We start from the raw sequence: 27,557 nt of genomic DNA on the forward strand, positions 1-27,557 counted from the left end.
AATTATATTAAAATTTCTCATAATTTACATGTACCTAACATATCCAGCAAGCTGACTCAGGCACAGTAAATGGGACACCTTTGTAGCTTCCTCAGTACACAAACTCACCCTCACCTTCCTCTTTTGTTTTAATCTTTCTTAAAAGTCTAGATCATCCCAGTGCAATATATCATGTAAAATTTAGTGTGGAGCAATTTTAATCTAAAAAACAATAAAGGAATAGTAGCATTAACCCAACTTTATGGGCAGAGAAACTGAGATGTACATAGATACTCACAAGAATAAATGTGTTAAGGCAAGAGCTGAGTTCAGTTTGGCCTTGTCTTGACTCCTCAGCAGGGAAGCTTCATTTTATATTTGTATCAAATCATTGCTGTTTCACTGGCATTTCTAAGCCTCTCCCTCAAAGCCTTTCCCTCTACAAGAGGCAAAGGCACAAGGGCAGAAATGAGCAGGCTGGGACTGGGGCTTCTCATAGGCCCTCATCCCACACAGTCCTGTCAGGACGTGTCTTCTCCAGCCCAACTCTCCAGGTAAAGCTTTCACTTTCCTGCCTTAATTCCTTCCACCTTTAAGTCTCTTCCTGAACATCCTCCATCCATCTTTTTCTCGAGACCCATTTTGGGGGGTGTTGTGGTTTAACCCCAGCTGGCACCTTAGCCCCACACAGCTGCTCACTCACTCCCCCTCAGCTGGATGGGGAAGAGAATTGGGAGGGTAAAAGTGGGGAAACTCATGGACTGAGATAAAGAGAGCTTAATAAGTAAAGCTAAAGCCACGTACACAAGCAAAGCAAAACACGGAATTCATTAAGCACATCCCATGGGCAGGCAGGTGTTCAGGCATCGCCAGGAGAACAGCGCCCCTATCACGCGTAACAGTGACTTGGGAAAACAAACACCTTCACTCCAAATATCCCACTCTTCCTTCTTCCATAGCTTTTACTGCTGAGGATGACCAATGCTTTGGGATATTACAGAATCATAGAGCAGTCTGAGTTGGAAGGGACCTTGCCATATTCAACTCCATGAAGCACAAATCCAAAACATACCCCCAAAACCAGGTACTGTAAAGAAAATTAACTACCACAGCCAAAACCAGCACAGGGGACCCCAGGAGGAGGTGCCAGGTGCTCCCCCCAGCCTGGGTAGCATTTCTGGCCATTGCTGCAGCTGCTCTTTTATTCCCACACAGAGGGAATTTCTTGTTCCATTATAGTATGAGGTCACAGCGTGCCAAGGGGTGCTTTATAAACAAATCAGCACGTGCAATTAAACCCCTCATGGTTTAAAGAGCATTATCTCCTCAGACCAAGAGGAATGGAACCGTTCAGCCTCTTTGGCCTCTCTGAACCACTCACACCAAGTCATTAACACCAAAAGACACTTTGCCATGCAGTGGCATGTAACATATATCTGAACCTAAATTTTCAAAGATTCGTATTTTGCTTTTTAAGTCCTCCCATCACCCTAGCAGTCCCTCTAAGCATTGGGTCAGGAATTTAAATCAGCACTGATTTTGATTGATTGGTATAGTTATTATTATTATTTGTGACACATTTGGAGATGGCCACTGGACGTGCTAAGAGCAAGGGGACACAACTGGAGCATCTGCAATAGAAATAGGGTGCCAGAGGTTTAGGCACTGTCAGCCCTATTATACAGAGGGTGAGTAGAAATGCCCCAGATTGGGAAGCACAGCTCCAGACCTCTTCTCCAGCCCAAACTCAGATACCACCAGACTTCAACCACAACTGAGCAAACAGCAGGCAAAGAGCACTTGCGTTGGGGTGAGGGTCCAGGAGTTTGACCCAGCATGGCCCAGGTGAAGAGTCCAGAGCCAGGAGTGCAAGCCAAGACCTATTCCTACATCTGAAGGTTGGCATGCTCTAAGGCTGCTTTATTAGGAATTTAAACAAAAGGAATTTTAATCTTTTTTTTTTCTTTTTAATGCCAGCATTTGAATAGGGAGGGGGAATGGAAATTTTAACACAAAGCACAAACACTGAAGGTCATGGAAAGGCAAGGAAGACATTGTCTCCAGTAATATTAAAAGGAAGACCAACCCTGCTGTATCAGAGCAAAAAAAATGAATACTTCTTTTGATTGGGAAGAAAGTTTCTCCATGCCTGGTTGCAGTGCAGCATTACACATCAGAGACTGCTGTGGCTGAGAGCAAGGAGAATTAATTGCTTTGCTTTTTGAAGCATGGACTGCTCTGCTCTGTTGTGCCAGCTTCAAGAACGATAAGTGCTTATCCAAAGAGCACAGTTTTGTCCTCTGGCGTGGGAGTTTTGCCTGTCTAAATCACAGGAGGCTGCTGAATCTTTGTTTTGTTTTCTTCATACTTGGCCTGCACTTGAACCTGGACATCACCACTCTCTTTTCAGACTCACAGAGAGCAATTTTGTGCCATCTGAGGGAGGGACACTGAACTGAGGACTGTGCTGGCCACGAAGTGCCATGGTGTCACTGAGCTCAGCACTGTCTCAGAGTGGGGCTGCTGCCACCACGGCACATCACAGCCCCTCAGCCCAGACAAGGCTTTGCCAAATGGAAATCTATCTCCAAATCACCCCCTCTCAGAGGATTTTGCTTTAATAGAATCATAGAATAGCTGAATTGGAAGGGACCCGTCAGGATCATTGAGTCCAATTCCTGGCCCTGCACAGGACACTCAAGAATCACAACCTGAGCCTGAGTTTCAAGGGCATTTCAGCATCTAAACAAAAGCCAAGTCAACCTGTAAAAGTCAACACCTCTCCCTGAGGGAGCAAGCAGGTGGTGGCACTGAAGAATGTCTTCAGCACTTTGTCCTCAACTAGGCAGTAGCAGAGCAGGCTTACTGATAATGTGTTTGGCCTTTCAGGGTGTTGAATTATTTTCTTGAGTCTCTTACATCTCCCACCCCTGCTTATCCATTTAGAAGGTGATTTTTTTTTTTATACAAGTAACTTGGGAACTGAAGTCATACAGGCTGATGAAGCTTTGCTCCTTTACTTACAAATAACTTCCAGGTGGCCATTGGCAGGAGAGAAATGTTTTCACTCAGTAAAAGCACAACCCACTAATTCAGGGTAGCTGCAGATGCTGCTGCACTGACCTTCATCAGGCAAAACTACACAGTGTTTAAATTTTCACCGTGGTGTTGACACCCCTACTGAAAAAGAGCAGTTCCCACCTCTCCCAAAGCCACTGTTTGTGGCCATCTGCAGCTTCAGCTTGCCAGAGTCATAATTCCTAGTCTCCTCATCCCAGCTTTTTGGCAAAAGCTGTTGATTTACCTAAACAGTTGCAAAGGAACCTAAGGACACAGGCATGGAGCAGCTTTTACACAAACAGCTCCGGCTGGCCTGTTGTAAAGACTCTTCCAGCAATACTCAGTGAACCTCATCCCAGTTCTCTGTAGAGCCAAAACCGATGTCTCCTCAGCATCCTGCACACTGAAGTTCTTAACTCATCTTCACAGCCACAGCATTAATAATTTTTAAAAAGAAACCAACATTCCAAACAAAAGACTAAATACAAAAGCTACTTGGAGCTTATCAGGTCTTGTCATCCATTTCTTGATGCCAGCTAGAACTGCCTTATTTCCATGCCTTGCATAACTTACACTAATTTGATACTACTGAACCACGGACACCAGCACCTAAGCAAGTCAAGGATCAAGCTGACAGGAAAAATCAGCACTTCTTTTCAATCATGTTCTCCCTGAATTATCATATGCAGGTAAAAATTTCTTAATTGACACACATGCTTGTTCAACACTAGACCAGTCCTTCAAATATGACCCAGGCTAAGAGCTTCTTAAACCCATCACCATTCAGGTTGCAATACATATGTACAGGGGTGGGGAAAAAATAGTTATGCCCAAATGGTCTCTGTCTTTTAACTGCTATTCAAAAAGAGGGACTGTAGGTCCAAGGCGCCAATATAATTTTTCTTTCAAGTCCCTTCCCACCCTTGTTTCCCCAGCTTTTTACCAGGGCTGCAGTGCCAGTCAGTGACTGTTTTTCTGGCAAACCCATAGCAAAACTGAAGCCTGACACACAGTGGCATACTCAGAAAAAAATGCAAGTCTACAAAATTGCCCTCATTTACTGGCTTTACAATTGCTCCCTGCCCAGCAAGGAACATCTAAGAGCAAGCTTACCTTTTGGCATTTACTTAACAAAGCTTGCAATTTTAAGATACTACTCCAAAAGGGAAAAAGATTAAATTTTCATAGGTCAGATAGCAAGTGATTTGGCCTACAGATTAATTTACACCTCGGGTCAAAAAAAAGCAAAGCAGTGACACAGCGAGGTACATATCCAGCGTAAATGATCTTGGCAGTGGCGACAGTGCCGAGTTAAAGATCACCAAATTTGAGGGAGATGCCATGTGCTGTCCTGCCCCTCCCCTGGCTGGAGGGGACACACAGCCCTGCCCCACTGTCCCAGACCCTGCTGACCAACTGGTCCAGGGCAGAGTGTTCCACTGAAGTCCCCAGAGATCGAGCAGGAACGAGCCCTTCTCCATGCATTAAAAACCACATCAACCCAGAGTGCAATTGATTTCCCTCTGGCCTTTCAGCTATGAGGGCATTAGGACTAAACTACTCTTAGACAGCCTTCCCCAGGGTCAGAGTCCTGCCTTCATAGTCACAGAGGAACAATCATTTTCCTTCTTCCTACTCTTTTCCCTAGGTTCCTCCTGCTTTTCCCCCTTCCTTCAGTAGCATGCCCATGCATCCTCTTCAGCATGGTTTTTCCTTTGAACAATGCAGCCAGGGGTCATGATTAATCACAGAGTTTTCCATTTCCCTGCTCATTGTCCCGTGCCACTTGCTGGGAACCTTATCTTTATTAGCTGGTCTTATCACAATTTGATTACACATTAACAGAAGCTCTCCTTACTCAGCAGGATTTCCTTGTGGCTTCAGAGGGCAGCTCTGTGGAATGAGCCAACCCACTGGAGCCAGCCTAGGAAGCCACTGATCTCATTCAAGATTCACAAAGGGACACGGAAAGCTCTAGGACAACTTTGAGGAACTGGCAGGAGCAGGTTTAGAGGACAAAGACTGTCTATAGGGGAGTAGACACATTAGCTTATGTTGTTTGTATTCAATTATACAGTATATATTTGGGCCTGATGAGCTGTGCTCTAATAGCAGCTACAGAGCTGTTTGAGATCCTTCAGCACAGGGACTGCGTCCAGCTAAAACATCCCCCTGCCCACTTAGCTACTCAACCAGATAATACTGCCCCAGGGCCTGTTGTTATCTGTCTGCTTTCAAGAAATTGGACTGATACAGTTCCCAGAGATTTACTAGACCTTCGAGGCGCAGTATCACCACACCTACACCTCCACTAGAGGATTTTTCTCCTTTAATTCTACTATCACCTTGCCCAGGAAGGTTAGATGACATCAACTTGTATCAACTGCTCTTTATATTTCTTCTTTTCTTAAAAGATACGTTACACAGAGGAATTCACTATTTGGAAAGGACAGAATAATGGGTGCAAGAGAGGGGGAAATGCTTTGTTAGAGATGAGAAAAGTAATTTCTTAACAGGTAGCTCTGTGAGCCCCATGGTTCATCCAGGGAGTCAGACTAGTACGATCTCCCAGTGTCAGACAGTCCAGGTGAGAAGCAAGCAGAGATCACCACTTGGGTAATCACAGATTCCCTTCTGTTTGGGAAGAGTGACATGTCTGCAATGACACTGCAATGACTACACACTCCCCTCTGCTCCCAAAACAGTCCATGCACATCTCCATGGGGTGGCTCTGAAGTACAGAAACAAGGAGAAGGTTTGGAGAAACCATTAGATGCTCAGTTACAACAGCTAGAAAAAGATTGGATAAGACAGCACAGAAACTCTTCTTCTGAAGCAGCAGCTCCAAAAGCTCATGTGGCATTTAAGGACAAGAACTCTTGAGTTAAACTAGTTACATTCATCAGATCATCTCAGAGAACAAGTAGCTGGTATCTGGAAAACAAAGATGGATGTAAGCAAGGGAAGAGGTATTAAACTGGTTATCACCAAAACGGGAGGAAATAAAAATAGAGATTCGTAATTTACTGCCTGCATGACAGTCAACAGAGAAGACAAGAGAAGATTATAAATTGCTGTAAAATATTGCTACTGCACACACGATTTTAAGGATCAAGACTCAACTTTTGAAAATGGTTTGAAGTTCTTTATATATGATGGCTGTCACAGCAGGCAATGGGTCAGGAGTCCCTGTTACAGCCTGCTCGGGCTCTCTAAACTGATGAGGATTTACATTTTGCAGGTGCATCTGATGCCCCTGTAAGTCTGGTCTGCCTCTGCAAAATGCAGGCAGTGGTGTGGGTCCAGTGCAGTATGAGCTAAGAATATCCCCCCTCTTCCTCTTGTGCTATTGTGAAGCATTAAATTTGGCCCTAATGCTTTGAGTGTGGTTTCAAATGAAAAAGAAGGAAGGTAGATTGAAATGAAATAACACTGCTCTAAAATATAGATGAAAACGAAAAATCAGATTGTAACTACCCCAATGAGAGCAGCAGACATGCTAGGAAGCTTTCACCATGAATGCTGAAACTCTCTGCCAGAAGCTGCAGGTTCTTAAGCCCTTCCATGTACTCCCTGCTCAGAGAGCAAAGGAGATAGAAACCTATTGACAGTGATTCAAGTGAAGCCTTTTTTCCAACATGGAAGTCTCATCTCAGACAAGAGCCATATTTTTTTTTTAATTTTATTGCAGTGAAAAGCCCCCACCACCATAACACCTCTGGAAACAAAGGCTGCAGAAATGTTTTTCCCCAATCAAAAAAGCAGGCTCTGATTTCAGTTTTTAAGGGTTGATTTGAACTTTAAAAGCATATCATACTTCCTATGCTAACTGAAACATCATTTTAGAAATAAAAACCTGAAGCATTTCATCCTCGTCAGTATCACTCAAATAAAATACTCTCATGTTGCAACCCCACCGCCCCACACACACACAATTTCTTTGCAATCCTGTTCCAGTGAAACCTTACATGCCACAGGCACACACAGGTCAGCTCTCCAGCTAAGAACCTCCCCTCTGCACACACCAAGGCTTTGCCCCTTTATTTTCAGATTAGGAGCCTTCCCTTCTACAGCCTTCAGGAGCAGCAGTTTTCATCGCAAGAGGCTATCCTGAAATACCCTGGGAAAGGCTGCACCCCAGAGGTGGCAAACCAGGACTCCCTCAAAATTACATGGCCAGTTCTTCATCCTTGTTTGTCCTATTCCCTCCTGGGTTGTACAACCTCACCAGTTCAACCCAGCCAACTAAGGAAAGTCAAATATATCAACCTTACTGTCAGGTCACACCCACTATTCCCTTTCCTCTTAGGTCACAAGGGTTTTTTGGGCACGTTTAGGTGTGCTGGTCTCCCTGGGGAGCCCCTGCCCCTGGCTATGTTCACCTTGTACTACCAAATCCAAAGCAGATGTTGGTACAGCTAGAGAGGAATGTCTGTCCCTGTGAACAAGCAAGGGCTGCACTTCAGTCTGAATATTGCTAAGACAGAAGCAAGACTGCAGAGTAGAAAAAAAACCAAATATTACTGTGCTGGATGATCCAGAAGTTTGAATTCTTATGAAATTTTTGCACTCCTGCTTGTAGATCCTGACCAGGATCTTCTAAGAACATCAATCCCTAAAGATGTAATCTGGTTTCTGAATTTACACAACACAAGGGCTGAAAAGAACAATAAAAGCTCTTTATGCCATCAGTTGCATAAAGCTTTGGGGTCTTCAGGCTTCTTGAAGCTGCCCCAGCATCTTTGCTTTATTTTTTCAACATCATTAATTTGATTTTGATCTAACATACCTTGGGGAAGAAGAGCAAGACAGAACAGAAAACATGACAAGATTAACTTTCCTACATGTTTATACATTCAAAACCCCAACCTTCTAGCAGCTGAGCTTCGAATCAGATTTTAAGAAAATTATTCTGTATGTAAAAGCTCCAGAGTGAAAATACCAAACCATTAACATTAGTTAAAGTTAACTCCTTAGCTTAAGTCCCTAAAACAAATAAGGCCACTGCCCAAGGCACACACATTCCATTTTCTTTTTCCAGTTGCTTAAATTCTTAACAGCAATAAGCACAGGCAATTCAGAGCCAACGGACAACTGCTAAGAAAGACAGGTAAAGGGATGTTACAGGCACATGATCAAGACTCCTTCCAGCCAAAGGTTCATCCCTGAGACCAGCTGGGGGTACACACACTAAACAGTGTCTCCCTTTGCCCTTCCACCCACTGTGGGGTTAAGGATTCAATAGATGAGGACAGAGACAGCTGTTGCTTTTCTTTGCAGTCTGATCAGAGACTGCCACTTTCTGAGCCCATACTGCAGATAAAAAAGCACTTTGAAAAACATTCTTCGATCAATGAATAAAATCCCTGATTAATGTTTTTCCTTCCCATTCTCAAGTCCAGTTAAAAACACAACTTCTCAGCAACTTTAGATCCCTTCCTGAGTGATTAAAAGTATTTTTTCACCCAAAAAAAGATACCTTAGGCTTCTCTACCTCATTCATATACCAACACCACACTACTTTCCTCAAAAAACAGAAGCCACATGTAACCCAAATTGCATTTCTCCATCACAGTACCTGTCCCCCACAGCCTGGGGCTATGAGCACACACCTGCACAAGCACCAGGAACTGAAGCAGTTTGGATTGCACTGCTCTGAGACCCTCTGTTCTATAGGAACCACACGCTGCAGGAGGGGCACTCTACAGACTGCAAAAGAGGGCAGCATCCCCTGCAGCCTAACCCTTCATGTGCCCTCTGTGACTGAACTCCATATCCCACAGCCCGAGGGAGGTTTTACAGCACCAACACTGAGCAGTGCCAGGCCAGTCAGTCTTTATGAAGACAAGGGCTACAAAAAGCCCGTCCAGTTGGAGTGGGTGAGGAAGCTTTGATATTAAAGCAAGCTGAGGCATCTGTTAGGGTTAACTAGTAACTAGCCTGGTGGTCATTATGGAGGGCTAACTGAAACACTAACTTGAAAACAAAGGGAAACAAACTGCAAAGAAACTTCCTCCATTTAACTAAATGCCACAAGGTGACTTCAACTCTGGAGTGTGAAGAGATCTACCAAGCAGCTTGACAAGCCCAAGGGTTGGCACAGGCATCCTCACACTGCCAGGGACAATGACAAGTCAATGAAACCATTAATAGAGGGATCCACCTGCTGTCCTTTAATCCACAAGCCAGTCCACGGACTAAATACACACATCCTCTTAAGAAATACTTGTAAATACTCAAATGCAAGAGGACTACTTCCAATGGTTTTGATTTTAAACACTACCTCCCGTGGCCATGATCCTCCTCACAAAGGGTTAGGATCAGTCTGGCAGTCAGAGAAACGTGGCCTTAAAATGTGATTTGATTCTAATGGCATTTTGGAAGTGCTTTGTCCTTTGGAGAAGGGGCAAAATAAAAAAAAAATGAAGCACCAGAATCAGGGTTTCATCATCACTTTCCCCCTCCCCCCCCACCCAACATCAACAAGATTCTGCAGAGGCCTTGCCAGCATCCCACAGCTACAGCTCTTTTATGCACTTTTGCTCCCAAATAGTGTAATCACCCCTAGATCCTGCTCCAGATGATGAAAGGGTGAGCCACGGCTGCAAATGGAACTCCTTTCATCACCTGAACAGTGTGCTTGACAAACACAAGCAGCTGAAGTGTTCTCATCTTTTCAATCCTAGAGAACAGCACATCATCACCTTTTAGATGTAAGTACTTCTGCTTAACATGCACATATTACAGTATTTAGCTTAATTAATCAAATCATGACAACAGACTAAATTCTGAATTTCACATTGTTACTATCATCCATGGCAAAATAAGAATCTAGGGATGCTTAGAACAGTCAAAACCATTTACTGGTGCAGGCGATGGCAATGCTAAGAAGAGCATCTTCACCAAAATTAGTGCTCTGTCACACTATGGCAAGTTCAGATTGATCCATCATCCTAAGTCTAGCACAGAACAAGGGAGAATATGAATCATCTTAATTTTATGGATGCAGAACAGGATTACAAAGCCACTACAAAATGACTTGTTGTACCAGAAGCTTCAGAGTGTAAACTAGTGTGTATCTCTCCAGCTCGCTACCTGAACCATCAAGGCAAAGCAATCTTCCTCCTTGATAAGGTACACAGCAATACATAAACACAGAAAGAATCTTTTGTTGTAGTGCAAACAATATGCTCCCCTGAAAATGAAAGACTCTAAGTTTTCCTAATGCAACCATTGGATGACAACAGATCATTTCTTATTAAGCCACTGGAACACCACATCACTGAGCTGTGCTGAGAGAGGAGCTGTCGCCAAGATAAAGTGACAGGAATGAAAGATTAAGCATTTGATTTCATATTCTTAGCTCTTCTGCCGACTCTTTATGCAGCTGGAAAAAATCAAAAGGCACACACTTGCCATGCTTTTCTATTTAGTATGGACCCAGCCTTCCCAGTTCAAGGAGCACAACTAATTCATACAGTGCTTTATGTACCAAGTCTGTGATTTTCTTTAATGCCACTATGGTAACAAACAGGAAAAGTGCAGTCAGATGAACGCTGAGGGCCCGAAGAGTCATTCAGAGGATGCCCAATGTGTCCATCTCCAAATGAGTAAGGTAAGAGCCTCAAAAGGAATTCTGGCAGCTGTGCACATCAGTCTGGATAGAGAGGGTATTGCAGAAGTCCAAGCTTACCTCTGAAAAAGCAATCTGTATCAATCCCACAAAGTTTGAGGGTAAGTAGAAGAATGCTTTCTCCCAGAGGACAAAGGATTAATAACCAAGTATACAAAAAACAGCTGTAAAATGGTAATAGCCCAGGAAGGACACAGTCTGTCAAAACTCATGGTATAAACAGAGACAAAGAAAATGCCTTTATGATTTTGCTACTGATCAGAGAAGATAAGACTCCCACCCAAAAGCATGTCATTTTCTTGAGTACTTTTATCAACAGCAGGAGATGGTGTCACAGTGCAGCTGTCAGACAATACCCATGGACCTGCAGATCACAAGGCTTGTCTTAAACTGAAATATGATTTAGCAAAACAAAGACAGTAACAGAGATTAAAATTTTAATTTAAAACTTTGCCAACAAAAATTGATTACAAAAAGGGAAATTATCTGTACAAAATAAGAAAGGAAGTACTCATTTTAACAAGAGACTGCCATTATCAATGTATGTGGGAGGACAAACAGCAGTTCAGGTCAAGTGACAAAGTGAGAAACAAACAAACTGAGCTTGTAATATGGAATTCTGAAGTGAATTTTCCATAAACAAAATAAATTGACCTGAAGCAGCTCAGAAGCTAATCAAGGTTTATAAGAAGTCTATTTTCCTTGCAAACTTTTTCCTCTTAATTTAGAGAAGGAGGACATACTAGAAAGCAAGACCCCATGCAGTGCCATGGGCCAGTACAATGACTTTTGCTGTGCTTTCTCTCACTCAAGCCTTCCTTTGGGCCTTCCATACAGAGATATTCTGCAGTTTGTGTGTGCCAGGGGTTTAACTGAGTCACAAACTACTGCATCTTCACTTAAAAGTTGGGTCCTGACTCAAAATGAAGACAAATGCTTTGGAGACAGTGATATTCCTATGACTAAAAAGACTCCTATTAAAATGATGATTCTCAGACTGTTCAAGTCCACATCAAATAACAGCTGTTGGTCAATGATGGATTTGTATTTACAACACTGCACTCCTCTTTTCTACCTACCATTTTATACAAAGAAAGAGACAAGAGCATCTTTAAAACTCATCACTGAATAGGCAAAAATGGCAGGTCATCTCTAAACTCCAAGTTCCTGTAAAATGTAAGCACACAGTATGATCATTACCAGTTTTCTACATTTTTCCACGAGCCAAATCAACATAACTGAGTTGCAGTGAAGACATGGAACATGCATTTTTTTAAATTTCCAGACTAACCGCTTATTTTCCACTCAGCTTTGCATCATGTAGTATTTACAAGTTTTTATACCTTCAGAACCCAAGTTTAGTGAAGAAACAAAGTAGTAATAAAAATGTATCAGCCCAGATTCACTTCACCAACTTATAGTTACCTGAGATACCTAAGTTGGGGCAGAACAGCTGTCCATGCCCCACCTACCCAGTAAAACAACAGACAAATGCTAAAGTACAATTCAGTCAGACTTGAAACTCATCCTAGTGACAATGTTCTTCTTCCTCCAACTACGAAACAAAAAGTGAGCCACTACATTCGGACTTACAAGTCTTGGTTAAGCTTAGAGTAATTGTGTTGGATTTATGTAAACCTAAGCCTTACTTGCTCACTAGCAGCTCCCAGCTAGGGAGGTCAGGGGCAGCTGTCTTGTAAGAATGCTGTGAGACATGCACGAGTCCTTCTTACAGCTGGGAAAACTGAGATAAGTAAGAAGTTTGCTCAAGAGCATGCAGTGAGTCAGTAACAAGCTGGCAGTACAGCTTCCTGCATCTTAGCCATGTGCTCTGCCCATGGGAACCCAGTGCAAGGAAAACTATCGTACAGAAATCATTCCCTTTTCCACATCAAAAATTTTTACCAGAAAAAGGTACAGATACTAATAAACAGTGTATGCAATTTCTTATTTGACAACGAAAGAGTCCTGCAGTAAACCTGTTAGATTGTGTCTTCACCCTGCAAAAGATTATTTCCAGCTTTGATTCTTAGACATCTTAAAGCTTTTAAGATAAAAGTTGAAGAGTCAGTTAAACAATGCTGCAGTCAGTACCCTTAACCACAACGTTACATTTTCTAGTTTAAGCAGTATTTATGCCATCCAATTTGGCAATCAAAAGAGAAACCTTGAAGCCAATAATTCACAGATCTGGCAGGGAAAAAAACATGCCAGACAACTTCAGTTTCACCAGAACAAGCTTTGTAACATGCCATGAAGAGTTCAGAGATTTTAATTCTGTGAGTATCTGTTATTGCCATTTCAAACAAAAGCCCTCTAATCCTTAGCCTTGCCCAGCCCATGATGTAGCAGGTAGGACAAATGCTGCACGGCAAGAAACAGCTCTGCTCAAAACACATCTTAATAACAGAAATTAAACATTTGCAATTTGCTTTACAAATGCAGCAGAGAGATATCACTTAAATAATATTTCCAAAGACCCTGGGGCTTAAGCACAGCTATGGAAAAAGTCAGCTTCCTAAATCTGGGGGGCTCATTTGAGACATCTGCCTTGCACTAGATTTTACTTCACTGTGGTCAACAAAGCTTTTAACATACCAGGAAAGACAGGACACCACTAGCTTGTTCCATCACATCATGGAACAGGACAGCCAATGGATCCTGTTGCGACAGACAATACTGTATAAAGAAGGCTTATTTTTAATGGCAGAATCACACTGGACACTACTGGCTAACCTGGAGCAAGATCTACATTTTTTCCTTCTGGAGTTTTTAATTTGCTCTTGAACCAGAAACATTCTTTCTTTCTAATCAGTTAAATCCAAGAGTACTACACAGAGCTCAGTTCTTAAGCATGCTCTGCACCAGGAACAGTCGGTTCTACATCCAATTGAAACCGGAGAGTTGCTGTTTTCCAAGGGCAGGAATTCTTCACTGATCCCCTAGCCGGAAACCTTGGCCCCAGTTGTGTCTTCCACCACCCTGCTGATCTTCTGCAGCCCTTCTCATGCTGGCAGGAGGGACACCAAAGCCCGACACTCCTCCTCTCCTATTTGGCAGCCAGCGGTAACTAGGACAAACCAGAGGAGGAGGAGTTAGAGAAACAGCTGTACCTTGGGGGTAAATGCCAGACCTTTTCCATGCTCTTCCTTTTAGCTGATACACTTTGCAGAAATACCAGCTTTTCACAGTAGAACTTCAGAGAATTCTTTCCAAATCTAAGCCCTCAGCACACTGACAAATGGAAATACTGGGAAACTTCCATCTCTGAGATGTGTATGGTAACAAGAGAATTGCACGGAACCAATAAGACTGAGGGCAGCTTCAGAGCTGTTACCACCTTGAAAGACATTTTAAAAAACAACCTTGTCTTCTAATCTCTATGGAAAATTAGGTTTACCAGATGGGCTTGCAAGCACAGAATTAGAATATAAAGCTTCCCTATTCATTGAAACTTGTACAGAAAGTGTAACTGTAATTCAACACTTTATGCTATGAAAAGGGTTAACTGAGTTGCTAACTAAAGTTTGACAGAGGAGGAATATTTACAGCCCAAAAGGATGCGGACAAGGGCAACTGAACAACAAACTTTGGCTTCTGATTATAGTATTTCAATGCCAAAACAGTGAACATATCTCAAGAAAAAGCACTTCCAAAACCAAGACTTGCAGTCTCAGTCAGGGTGACTGGTACAGACTGCAAAGCAGAATCTTTTATAGCCCTGAACAAGTCTACAACTGGCTCTTATTGTTAAACATTGCTGAACTGGTAGCTACTGTAATGATACATGGGGATACAGAAAACAGATAATTTACAGGATGAAATTTCTTTTATATACCATCTGATAATTGTTAGGGAGTTCTCTTTACTGCAGCTCAATTCAACAGCAGAACTCATGACATTTACTCTCACTCTTAAGAGGGGGTAAAGACATAAGCCATCCCAAGAGGCACCAAAGAACTCTCACATGGGCCATTTACAAGTAACTCAGCAGTTTTTATGACTCATTAGCTCAGTCAATACGAGAGTTTGAAGAAGGTTGACTTAGCAAAGTATTTTACACTTTACAATCCCACCAAACATATGTCTGATGAACTATACAAAAAATTGGACCAAACAAACAGTGAGGTAAAGAATGAAGTCAGCTTACAGGAACTGAGGTGTGGACAGAAAATTCCTTCCTCCCAAATCCATTGGATATTTAAACATTAAGAAGAAATACAGATGTCCAACCAGATTTCCTATCAGCTCATTGATGACTCTGTAAAGCAAAAGAAAAAAGAATGGTTTCAAATGCTGTCTTCTCTGAAAATAAATGAGTGACAATCTTCTGTTCACCTGCCACCAGGATTTGCTGGGGTCGTGACACACAGAAAATTTCCCTTCCCTCGGCATTTTTCAGCCACTTCTTTAGAAGGGCCAACCTCCTGTGCCAGCACATCAATCAACAGTCTGTTCCACCCTCCCTTCCAAGCCTTCTCTACAGTCTGTATTGAAAACACAATTAAATACTTGTTTACATTGGGGAATTAGACCGTATAGCGATTAGTGACCAAAATAATCGTCTGCAGAGCTAGAGACGTTACTGCTGTTTTCACTGGACAACCTGTCTCCTGCTGTAGTGAACTGTTTTGTTCCCAGTTCTGCAAAAACACTGCTGAATGGAGGCCCTTGAGTATCTTCTGTCATGCATAGAAACAGCAGGTATCTAACAGGAAGTAGTTTTCACAAGTGACGGATGAGTCAGTAGGAGGCACGGCCAGAAAAGGGAATTTGGTTCTGCTGTACCATCTCCTCCTTTTATAACTCAACCACAAACTTGTTGTTGTCACTAATTATGTTACAGCGGCACCAAGAGGCCCCAATGAATGCAGGGCCCCAATGAGGCAGACTGTGCACAGAGGGGATTTCTGCATCATGGGGTTTAGTCAAAAAAACCCCAAGAGAGACCAAAAAATTCAACAAGTGCTAACATGGCATGCTATGGGCTTACTGCTGTTTTTCCTTGCTTAACAAACTGAAAAAAAAGATCAGGTTGGACAAGTCTGTGAGGGAAAGAAGTAACAGCATTATCAGAGTCAAGCTAAATTTGTTTCTAAACCAGTAATGATGGCTGGTTCCAGGGAATGACATCTTTCTTTAATGTGTGTTACTTTCTTAGTATGGAGAAGGCCCAATGCATAGAGTTACTAGAAAATACACCAAACTCTCATTACTTTCCCCTCACCTACATTCTATTCTCTAGTTCTCCCATGCACATCTCCTCTTTGCTTTTATGTTAAATGACCACCATGTGACACTGAGCATTATCAGTCAGATTACACAGTTTTAAGCTTATTTTAATATTACTCCTAAATTCAGGAGCAAGTTAAATAGCTGTAAAAGCTTTTGTAACTTCAAATTGGCCATATAAGTAAATACATACGATCCACCAATGATGTAGTTGAATCCCAGAATAACCCATGGAAGGTAACAGGCCTGAAAAAGAACGCAGTGGAGAGAGTAAGTACAAGTTAAGGATGTAAACCTGCTCTCAATATCCCACTGCACTAATAAGCACAATCATAATCTCAATGTTTTAGGCATTACATGTCCTGATCTATTAACTTAAGCAGATTCAATGTAACAAGGTTACTCCAAACTGAGCAACCACTAACATTTTTAGACAAAACATACTCTTTCAAACATTATAAGCAAGTGTGCCTTTTGCGCCCTATGTTCCACAGCAAGTCTGCATCTAGAACAAAGTCCTGAAGTTTTCAGTTTTGAAAAGGCCTGGAAATTATCAAAAGAGTCTTCACTATAAGAACGGGCAGAAACAGACAAGGTCACACAGAAAAAACCAATTTAAAATACCAACATTTTGTCACTACATTCAGCTTTTATCCAGGCTAATATTTATCAGAAATGTTATCCTTTTTTTCAAAATGATGAATTGTCAGGACATCTTTTCAGTAGAGACACACTGAGTAGAGACACCACATGGAAGACTGAAGAAATTTGTCTGCTGCATCTCAAGGAGTATTCAGCTATGTGAGAGTATGGGTCACCTTTAATAAGAGAGAATATTTATATTTTGCCCCTCACCCACTACATATGCACCTTGCAGGCAGAAATCTTTCCAATATCCTGTCTGACATACCTTAAATCTTGTTCCAAACCAAAATGATACAATCATGTCTCTGTTCAGCTGGGCCCACACATAAAGTACTGACATGATGAGAGGAATCATCAGCAACTGCAATGTTTAAAAAAAAAAAAAGAACAAAGTTACCATTACTTTCACAGAAACACAAGGAACTCAAACAGGCAGCAGGAGCTATGTTTCAGAAGTCGTTTGTAAGCATGGTACATCACCAAAGTCTTTACAGATTGCCCCAGAATCTCTTCCACTACATGCCATGGATCTGTTCAAAAACTATTGAGAAAGTTAAGGAGGAGAACCTACTTGGGTACTCTCTTTTGCATGACCATACCAAAGCAAAGGGCTCCAACCTGTGCCAAGAAAGAGCAGCTGCAGGGAGCTCCTCTGCTCCCACCTACAGGAGAGTCAGCCCTGTACCTGTGCCACAATCACTTCCAGGGCACTGACCCAAACATTCTCATCTGGGGCAAAGCTAATATGCCAGATGAAGTGTTCTCCATCCAACTGCCACCTATGTCCCCCTCCTGAGAGCACCACAGGGGGAAGGTGCTCCAGTCAATCCCCATTTTAGAGTACCACAGCCAGCCTTGGCACAGCCACCTTGGCAGAGCTTGGAGTTAACCTGTGCTCCATGCCAGGAGCTGAGGCTGTTTCAAATGCTTCTTTACATGGACTCAGTATTAGCTGATTGGACTATTTCTAGTGAAAGAAATACAAAGCACTGCTTTAGCTATCTGCTGATTTCTGAACTGAAGGCAGACTGCCCCAGCAACATTTCCATGAACTGGCTGAATGCTGTGAAACAGCTCCTGTGTTTGGAAAAGAGGTCAATACTCATCCCTTGAGGGGTGCTGCTATTTAACAGGTTCCACATTAAAGCTGGCACCCTGACATCAGTCCAGCCTTCCACAAGCCCTGTGGTGCATTCTGACTCCCCCACATAAGAACCTTAGGGTCTTTACTGAAACCCTTTTTGTATTACTGAAAAAAAGCACAATATCTAGTATCTGAAAGCATTTGACTTAGGAATAGAGGCCTAGCTATCCTACTCCTATCTTCTGAATTTCAACAAAGGCCACTCAAGACGAGTAAAAAACCCCCTATTTCTAAGAAAAAACACACTTTTACATCAAAAAACTGATTCTTCTTCAAGCAATACTTTGTATGCAGATTAAAAAAAAAAATTAAGTTCCTCTTTAAAAACACACAAATCAACACAATCAAAAATTTGTCTAAAATTTGTATAATGTGTGGGTGACTCCAGCATGCTTTTCTAAAATTTTGTAGTATCTTCCCCATGGAAAAGTGTAAGTATAAAGTTATGGACAGCCCTTAACACAATTCACTCCTGACCAGGGATGCATGATCGCTGGTTTTGTCTACCAGGGAACCAGAGAAGTGATCTAATAAATGTTAAGATAATTCTGTATGGAATACTACAGATACTGGTGGAGTCTTTAGGTGCTGGAGACAATTGAAGATGAGAACAGCAGAGGCAGACTGAAGACATGCAGTTATCTGACACTGTTGTGTCCCAAAAACACTTCCCAATTTTCACCCTTGATATCTGGGGACAGCAGAATTATTTCACTGAAACTGATTCTTAAGACCACTATCTTAATCATTCCTGTGAGGATTTTGCACTTCACAGTTCTGGTCTCAAACTGAAGCTGCATTTTTCACAAAAAAATCTTCTGTTGGCAAGTAACAGGCGTACTAAACTAAATTTGAGAAGATTAATAAACCCAAGAATCATTTTTAAATAGAAAAGTAAGAAAGCAGATCCACAGTCATTAAAAGAAATAGTGCATAGGTGACATCTTGTGCCCATTTTAGTAAGTCTGAGCACTTCCTGACTGCACAAAGACACAATTTTTGCTTCTTAACTCCCTAACTGGGTTAGGTATGGCAGTTAGATCCAAGCTTATGCCTTCAGCTGAGGCTAACCCAAACTAAAAAACTAACAATACACACACAGTAGTCCATCCAGATATCATCTGAACAGCCTAGCTTAACTATGTTCTGCAGTTAAGTCAATAATGCTCCCTATAAAGTCATTAAGTAGTCATAAAGTTTTGTAAAATTGTTATCTAAGAAACTGCACCACACTTACCTGCATATCCATTACCAAGCCAGTTATCTGTCATCACACCATGAAGGAAAATGCAGAAAAACCTGACAGGCTACAACAATAAAAAGCTGCAGGCACACGGAATACACATGCAAAGATCTTTAACGGTCAAAATTGATACTACACTGTTTTAAGTTAAAATTTCCAATGATCTAGAAATGTACAAACTTTGTTTCAATAACTGCTTTTTGGCAGCCTTTCAAGTTCCCACCTCAAGTCATTACTCCAAGGGCCGATGGGTGCACTGGCCTTTCCTCCCTGATGAAACTGGCTAGCTACAGACTCCATCAGTCCTTGCATAAAGGCACGTTAAAGTTTAATAGCTGGATTCTTTCATTAGTTTAACACTGACATTTTGGTTTTCTAACTAAAGAAATACCAGATCATTAAAAAGTACCAATACATTGCCAATGAGTCATAGAAAAGAAACAATTTCTTAAAGTGCATTGATGCAGGCTTTTAATACTCCTCTCCCACCTTGGAGCTCAAAGAATCTGTTGTAGTAACTGCTGAGTAGAAACAATCACTGAATGATTTTACTATGATCAGGATGCTTTTAACAGTTCATGAATACATATAAAATGAAATCCAGCATTATCCCAGAGCATGCATTCAAGTTGCTCCTTACATCACACAGGGAACAAGCAACTAGAAGCTTTTAAATGACCAGTTAGAAAGATACGTCACAATTAGATTAATTAAATGCTCACAGCTAACAACCTGCAATAGTAAAGACAACCATCATCTTTAAAACAACATAATTAAATGCACCTTGTTACAGCTGTGGCTCGACAGGACTAGCAGGAATAGCAATTCCCTCCATATAGTGGAATGCAACTAGAGATTATCTATTGATAAAGCATTTCTATACACCAGCTCTCCTGGCTGTATCTGGTTCACACCGATGTCACCGCTCCCTTTTTTCCACCTGCTGTGCCACCACAAATTCCTACGAGGAGGCAGCAACAGCACAGACAGAATGGGAGCATCACCAAGGATGGAGGTTCCACACCTTCTCTTGCCAATCCTGTCAGTGTTTCACTGCCCTTACAGGAGAAATGGTCTTTCTTACACTTAAATGAAATTTCCTGTGCTTCCTTTTGTGGAATTCAGTGTCCAGCTCCAGAGTCCTCAGCACAGAAAAGACACAGACCTGTTAGAGTGGGACCAGAGGAAGCTGACAGAAATTACTGGAGGAATAGAACACCTCTCTTTTAGGGAAAGGCTGAGAGAGTTGGGGACAAATTTTTTAGTATGGCCTTTTGCAATAGGACAAGTGGTAATGGTTTAAACTAAAAAAAGGTTGATTCAGACTAGATGTAAGAAAGAAATTTTTTACAATGAGGGTGGTGAAACACTGGCACAGGTTTCTACCGAGAGAGGTGGTAGATGCTCCACACCTGGAAACATTTAAGGTAAGCTTGAATGGGGCTTTGAGCAATCTGATTTAGTTGAAGATGTCCCTGCTCATTGCAGGGGGGTTGATAAGCTTTCCAGGTCACTTCCAGTTCAAACTACTGTATGATTCTATGATGACACCCCAGGCTGCACAATCCCAGCTCTCCCAGCTTCTCATGTGACAAATGCTCCAACCCTTTAATCATCTTTGTGACCCTTCACTGGACTCTCTCCAGTATGTTCATGTCTCCCTTGGACTTGGGAACCCAGAGCTGGATGCAGCCACCACACATCTCTCAAAGGCTGAGCAGTGAGGAGCAATCACCTGCCTCAACCTGCAGGCAATCCTCTGCCTAGGGCAACCCATGAGGCTGGTGGCCACTTTGGCCATAATGGCATATTGCTGGCTCATGGTCAACTCGGTGTCCAGCAGGACACCCAGAGCCTTTTCTGGAAGACGCTTTGCAGACTGTCAGTTCCTGGTCTGTCCTGGTGCCTCAGGCTGTTACTTGCCAAGAGCAGGACTCCACACTTCCCTTTGCTGAGCTTCATTCCTGACCAGTCCATTTATCCAGCCTCTAAAGATCCCTCTAAATGGTGGCACAACCATTTGGTTTATCAACAACTCCTCCCAGTTTTGTATTCAAGATCTGAAAGAAAATTTAGGTGGAACAGCACAGCTCACAGAAGTGTTTCCCAGCATTCCCAAACCAACAAGCCCAGCTTCTTCAGGAAGTTGTCTCAGTGCAGATTATCGCAACACTGCTTTCACAGGCTCAGATGACTTGTACCCAGCAGGTAAAGGATCTCTCCAGGAATTTCAGAGAATGGCAGTGATCAGTCCCTTTTGCACATGGCAGCTTTAACACACTAAATTCAGTGTTAGCCCACACAAGAGCAGCTCAGCAAAGCAACCCAGCAAACACCAGGGACACTCACCCAGTACGTGCTGAGCTCTGTGTCAGCAGAGCTTGAGTCCCCACATTGCACACTTGCGTGAGCACATTTTAAGTGTTCTCCCTGCAAGCCACTCACTGCCTTTTCAGGAAGGTTACACACTTACAAACTCTACAAACTCGCCTGGGAACGTTTGCTACATTTTAAAACTGTTCCTTGATAAAACCTAGTCTTTGAACACATTTCAGGCAGAAGCAGGAGAACCAAAATATTTCTCAAAGTTTGATGATGAGGATACAACAATGCAGATCCAGTTAAACAGGAGCATGAACATGTAATCTGCTGGCCTTCCATCAAAAGCCCCTGAAAATAAAAAGAATCATTATGAAAGGTACTGAAATTTTGATAATAAAATTAAGACAACTTTTATTTTTCAGAGCCTAAGAAAGCTCAGTTAGTAACAGTGGCTTTGCATGCAGTCTGTGGTCTGTGATTTTTTTTTTTTAATTTTAAAATGCCTTAGAATAGAACAACCTACGGACTGAAAAATAAGGCATTCGGCGTACCGCATTAGAGCACAAGCAGTGTCTACACCTAAAAAAGAACACACTGACTCTGGAGGAAAGTAGTTCTAACTACATAAGACTTCAAAATGGAATTGGACCCCATCCTTCATATGAAACTGTGGGTTAGAAGAATAGAATAAGGAAATACACGTGCACAGCAAAAGCAGAAACACCAAGTTTAATGACTGAGTCATGTGAAAACCAGCCCTTACTTAGGCAAATTGCATCCTCTTCGTATCACCTCATCAGACTCAAGAGATGCAATGCTTTTTATACTTCAGAAAAAATTAGCACACATGACAAGGAGGGTACACATGTGCAGCACATTCTGTTCCTCCTTCTAAGCTGTACTGCTTGTCTAATTCACCATTTCAAATACGTACCAATTTTTTCAGGACACTGGAAACAAAAATAATAGAGTAACATTCCCTGCAAGTCATATTAAATGAAATGATCTTTAGATGTTGAGTTTGAGACCTGACAGAGAAAAGGATTAAAAAACAACCCCCTAACAACGTGAAAACCTGAGGCTCTCGCTCTTGCTAACTGTGGCAAAAGGCTGACAGAGACCTCAGCATCTGTGCAAGACTCCCATCAACTTTCATATAAACCCAGGCAGGCAAGGAAAGCCTGAGAATACTGTTGAAAAAGACCCAGACTGGTGAGGGTGAAACACAGTGACAGCAGGAATGACAGTGACACACTCAGCACATCACAGACAAGCTGAATTACGTGCTCATAATTAAACATCCAAATGCCTAGGAAGAATGCTACTGCTTAATGTGATCACTGCTCAGCTTCATATAAGTATTTTTAAAGGAAGAAAATCTACTTTTAAGCACTACCTTTTTATAATAGCCTATGTAAAACAAAATTACTAAAATATCGGTTTTAAGTTCAGCCATGCAAATTGCATGACAGGAAAAAAACCTGCTTTGAAAAATACATCAGAATGTTTTGAAGTTGTAAAACTACAGGAACTGAAGTTTTTTTCCTTACTGTTGCCATACAACAAAAAAAATAAAGAGAAGAAGCTGACTAAGGCTGTAGAAATGCCAGCTCAGGAATCCTTCCAGAATAGGAAGAAATCAAAGCTATTATTATTCTTTTAAATTTTTCGCTTCTCATTATCTACAAGATTGCTAACAAGAATATCAGACATTTAAGTTGACTTTTCGATGAACATCTAAGGAAAGTGGACTACAAACTGCCAGAAAGCTCAGTACAGATATGGGGTGAGCTCTATCCCACAGGTCCTTCTATGAGGCCTGGGGTATAATCCAGTCATCTGGGAAGAGCTGCTGACCCATAATCTTATTCATACTGCTGGGGAGTGAACTCTGCATATTCTGCTTACTCTGTTGATATTTGTTATGTTCTTCTCCAACCAAAGCAAAACAAAAAATATATCAATCTCCCTTTCCTTCTGAAGTTACAGGTCAGCCTGTTAGGAAAGCACAAGCACAGTACAAAACCATATGGATATTTCTGACAGCTAAATTTGAAGCTGGCATGAAGCAGCAGTGTATGCTCAAAAACCATGCACAATACTGAAAAAGTTTCACTTTCTCAGTTTCACAGACAAAAGGAGGCATAGACCAATGCTGACTTCACCTGTAAACATTATCAGCAACTTATAGAACGTCCAGCTACAGAAGGATTCAGGCCTTTTTCACAGAAAGAAGGGCCAACCTAACAAGGGACTTCATTTATACCCAGAAAAATAACTGTAATATAAAAGAAATGCATTGGTTCAAACAACACAGCTGACTTCCCAGTTTCAAAATCCAGATGTGTTGTATAGCAGAAATTTACTCCCTTTAATGGTATTTGTGCCACAGCACAGACAACTAGAGCATTTTGTAAGTAGATCTACAAGCAGTGAGGTCTTTTAGTTTGCATAATTAACCAGGAACTCTTACTACACCTACCTTTGCCCAGTCACAACTGCCAGCACTCTCATGTGCTCATGATCTACTGCAGAAAGGCTCAGAGAGAAGCAGGAATGATTTCTAGCTATTAAACTACTACTTAACCTTCACTAAGAAAACAACCAAATATCATCTGGCACTACTCCTCCCCTTCCCTGCTACTCTTCTTAAATGTGATTCCACAGTACTCTCTGGATGGCAGGTCTGCCAGGGATCTCTTCTCTCTCATGGACTTCCCAAACATCACCTTGCAATGATGCAATCCCTTTTACACCATCAGTTCTAAGATTCCAGTAGAACTACACTGAAATTCTTGTTCACAAAGGCTTTCAGGAGGAGTCTGGCTTGGCAAATACTTTAATTATTTATGCCAGTTGAATGAATTTTTGTCTAGCTTTAATGAACTGGGCAGTGCAAAAGGAAACCAGTTTTGAAGCTACTTTGTACCAACAACCCCTTCTTCTGAGAGAAATGATCCATTATCGGATCTCCTTTTCTCACTTGATTTTTCCCCTTAACTGAAAATCCTTCTAGTCTCTTAACTTTTCCACGTATCTGTTAGGCAGAGGGGTAGACTTCTTTTGTAGGAGGTATCTCTCAATTCAACGCAAACAACAGAATAACACAAGTTAGCATTCCTGTTAAAACAAGAAAAAACTGACATTATTTTCTCTCAATGGATAAACCCATTATTACATTATGCTCTATCATCCTTCTCTGATAAAAGACATCAGATCCAAAAAAACGGAGGTAAATGTAATCTTTTAGTCTGCCCCACTCACTTCCTGAAATCCAGCAACTAAAAGCACCAGGCCCTCCTACTGAAAAAAGTATCAAGTTCAGATCCTAAATGGCCAAAGCGAAGGAGCCAGCCACAGAAAACCAGTTTTCAGAGCAGTTTCACATTGACCAACATATGCTGGCAGAGAGATGAGCCATCTCTTATCAGGTCCAGGCAGGGTTCACCAGGTGCATATAATTTAATGGATAACGTACCTGTTTCTAATCGTGACGAATATTGATACAAGAAATACAAATTCACCAAGTAGAGAAATCCCGTTCCAGGTCCCACTGGGAAGAAGAAAGTTGCTGTTATCGGCCGCCAGATCTGTCCAGATCAAAAGAGAAAGATATATTTATAAACTGCAGAATGAACTCATATGCACAGGCTATTTGTTTACATTCATTACTTGATAATGAATGAAAACTTGGAACATCAAGAAGATGATTAAAAATAGCCCAAGTATCGATTGCTGCTACTTCAGCAGCCTTTATAGTTGTGGGGTTTTTTCAATCTGATAAGCAAAGCTATTAACACTACACCAGAAATAACACACAACTTTCCAAACTGCTTTCCATCACATCTTTGCAGTAGTGAGTCTTTACTGCAGTGCAAAAGAGACTCACTGGCAAGGATGCTACCCTGTTTTAAAAACAGACATACAAAACCCATTCTTCCCTGTTGAACAGAGGCCAAGGAATTCACAGCCTTTAGTGTACCATTCCAGACAGCATGTGATACTCTGAACATTTGGGATCTGCTTTGGGACAGTCTCCCAACTATGAATATTGGGCATAGCCAACTGCATGGCAGCACGTAGCAAGGACAGAAAATGTCTGGTCATTCATGAACAAGCTCTTTAAGCAGCAAGATTTCCAAACTGAGTATTAGGATCCTGAACATCACAGTTCAAGAACGAATAACAGAACTAGAGGAAAAAGCAGTCATTTATGCTACTATACTTTGCGGACAATACATGAATCAAGGTAGATAGAGCCATAGCTTTATTTTTTTTTTTTTGCAGTCAGCCTTCTTCAGTGAAGATATAACGCGACAATATAACAGAAATTTAAAGATTGAAATCCCTTCTCTTCCTCCACTTTCAGCTCATCCAATGAGTGCTCTCCCCCAACACTGAACCTGTAATGTCAGAGAGCAAGGAAAAATGTCCAGTTTGTGACCACTTTTGATATTGCTAAGGCACCCAGAAACACTGCATGTCTGACACCTCAAGGCGTTAGTTGTTAGTTTACATGCACCATACCTAAGCACAGAAGCTGACAGAAGCTTTTTCAAATTCCAAACCAGAAGGTGCAAAAGACGCACTTCTTTACAGAATAGGTCATGTTAAAAGGGACCACAGTGTGTCAGCTGGGCCAACCTCCCTGCTCAAGCACGGCCATCCTAGAGCACATGACATACGATTGCACTCAGTTCTTGAATATCTCCAGTGAGGGCGATTCCACAGCCTCCCTGGTCAATCTGTTCCAGTGCATAGTCACCCAGTTCAGGTGGAACTTCCCATGCATCAGTTTCTGCCCATTGCCACTTGTCCATCCTCTGACACTCAAAGAAATTGATGAGGTCCCCTCTCAGTCCTCTTTCCTCGAGGCTGAAGAGGCCCAGCTCCCTCAGCCATTCCTCATTAGAGAGATCCTCCAGCTCCTTGATCACCTTTGTTGACCTCCGCTGGACCTGCCCGAGGAGCTCCATGTCTCTCTTGTAGCTCTGCCTCAAAACCTCCTGGGCCAGCTGCAGTTTGGGATATTTGCACACCCTGTAAGCTCAAAGTTACAGCTCCCAAAGTCACGGCCACACGATGACACAGAGCTAGGCAAGCCACCTGTAGTCACAGCCATAGAGCTCCTTGGCACAACGTCTAGCGCCTGCCAGAACAACTCCCACAGAAAATTTAGGAAAAAACACACCAGAATGAGGCACAAGACGAACTACAGGGCTGCCAGGGTCAGCAGCCCTCCTTCTGTCACCCTGGCAGGGACGCGCAGCCCGTCACCACGGTGGGGGCCCAGGGCCTGCGGGCAGAGCACCGGCTAAATCCGGGCCCAGCCCGCAGGCCCTGTACAGGTTGAGCGGGAAGGCGGCTCGGCTCCCGCCGGAGGGGCTCCGGTCACCCCTGAGTGTTGTCTCGCTGCGCGGCTACTCCAGCGCGGCCGCGGAACCGGAGGAGCGGCTGGTCCCGCGCGCAGCCCCAGCGAGGCCCCGCAGCGCGGCCGTGCACTACAACTCCCAGAAGGCCGCGCGCGCACCAAGCCACGCTGAGCTACGGTGCGGACGCCGCGAGGCACGCCGGGAGCAGTAGTGTGGCTCGTACCTGGAAGCGGTGGATGAAGGCGTCAGGCCAGAGGAAGAGGTTGACGGGGCTGACAAGGCCCAGCTTGCCCACGAGCGGCACCGCGATGGAGCCGGCGAACCAGTAGCGGGTGATCAGAGGGATACTTCGGAACCAGTCCCCTAGGTCCGACATGTCGCAGCCGCGCCTGGCCGCCGCCGAGGCCTCGCCACGAACCGGCTGCTGAGGAAGAGACGAGACGAGGGTTCAGCCGCTCCCGCTCCCGCTCCCGCTCCCGCCGCCGCCGCCGCCGCCGCCGCCGCCGCCGCCGCCGCCGCCGCCCGGTCACGGAAGGGGCCCCGAAACAGACGTGGCGCCACCGAATTCGGCCGAGCCGCCGCGCTACTTCCGGCCCCGCCCCGGCCGCCAGCAGTCCCGCCCCGGGGGTGGAACGGGGGGCGAGCCGCCGCTGCCGGGCGACGGGGTCGTCGGGCCAGTCAGCGGTCCCTTCTCCAGGAGGCGCTTGTTATGCGGGGTGCGGGAAATAGGAGGGAACGGCAGCAAGGCCTGCGCCTGCGACAGCTGTGTTTCTGAGTGACCTATTGCACTGCGTTATAAACACATCTACCTGCGAGGATGCGACGTTTTGACTCGTTTTTAGTTCAGTGTCCGGCGCTGGCCGCGCTCCGCTCTCCCGTTCCCATCCAGGCCGACGCCGGCGAGGAAAACTACAACTCCCAGCAGCC

At 43.1% G+C, this 27,557-nt stretch overlaps 1 protein-coding gene across 1 annotated transcript; it reads right to left on the reverse strand.

The window, feature by feature from the left end:
* Window positions 1-11,091: 11,091 nt before the first annotated feature.
* Window positions 11,092-27,525, reverse strand: DERL1 (derlin 1). Its single transcript, XM_032132619.1, has 9 exons — window positions 27,440-27,525; window positions 26,854-27,054; window positions 24,737-24,848; window positions 21,542-21,606; window positions 18,931-18,957; window positions 16,815-16,910; window positions 16,098-16,150; window positions 14,823-14,933; window positions 11,092-13,742 (listed from the first exon to the last, which is right to left on the reverse strand). The coding sequence occupies exons 2-9, from the start codon at window positions 27,004-27,006 to the stop codon at window positions 13,604-13,606; spliced, it is 756 nt and encodes a 251-aa protein (XP_031988510.1). The 5' UTR covers window positions 27,007-27,054; window positions 27,440-27,525; the 3' UTR covers window positions 11,092-13,603.
* Window positions 27,526-27,557: the final 32 nt, after the last annotated feature.

Source organism: Corvus moneduloides, chromosome 1 (assembly GCF_009650955.1).
Source record: "Corvus moneduloides isolate bCorMon1 chromosome 1, bCorMon1.pri, whole genome shotgun sequence".
NCBI classification, from domain to species: Eukaryota; Metazoa; Chordata; class Aves; order Passeriformes; family Corvidae; genus Corvus; species Corvus moneduloides.

Bases quoted from the DNA above. Each gene is read 5' to 3' on its own strand.
- DERL1 (XM_032132619.1), bottom strand. From the start codon at position 27,006: ATGTCGGACCTAGGGGACTGGTTCCGAAGTATCCCTCTGATCACCCGC. The intron at 21,607-24,736 runs GTACGTTATCCA...TTTTATTTTCAG, and splicing joins TTCGTCACGATTAGAAACAG to GGGCTTTTGATGGAAGGCCA. The intron at 16,151-16,814 runs GTATGTCAGACA...GTTCTTTTTCAG, and splicing joins GGTTTGGAACAAGATTTAAG to GCCTGTTACCTTCCATGGGT.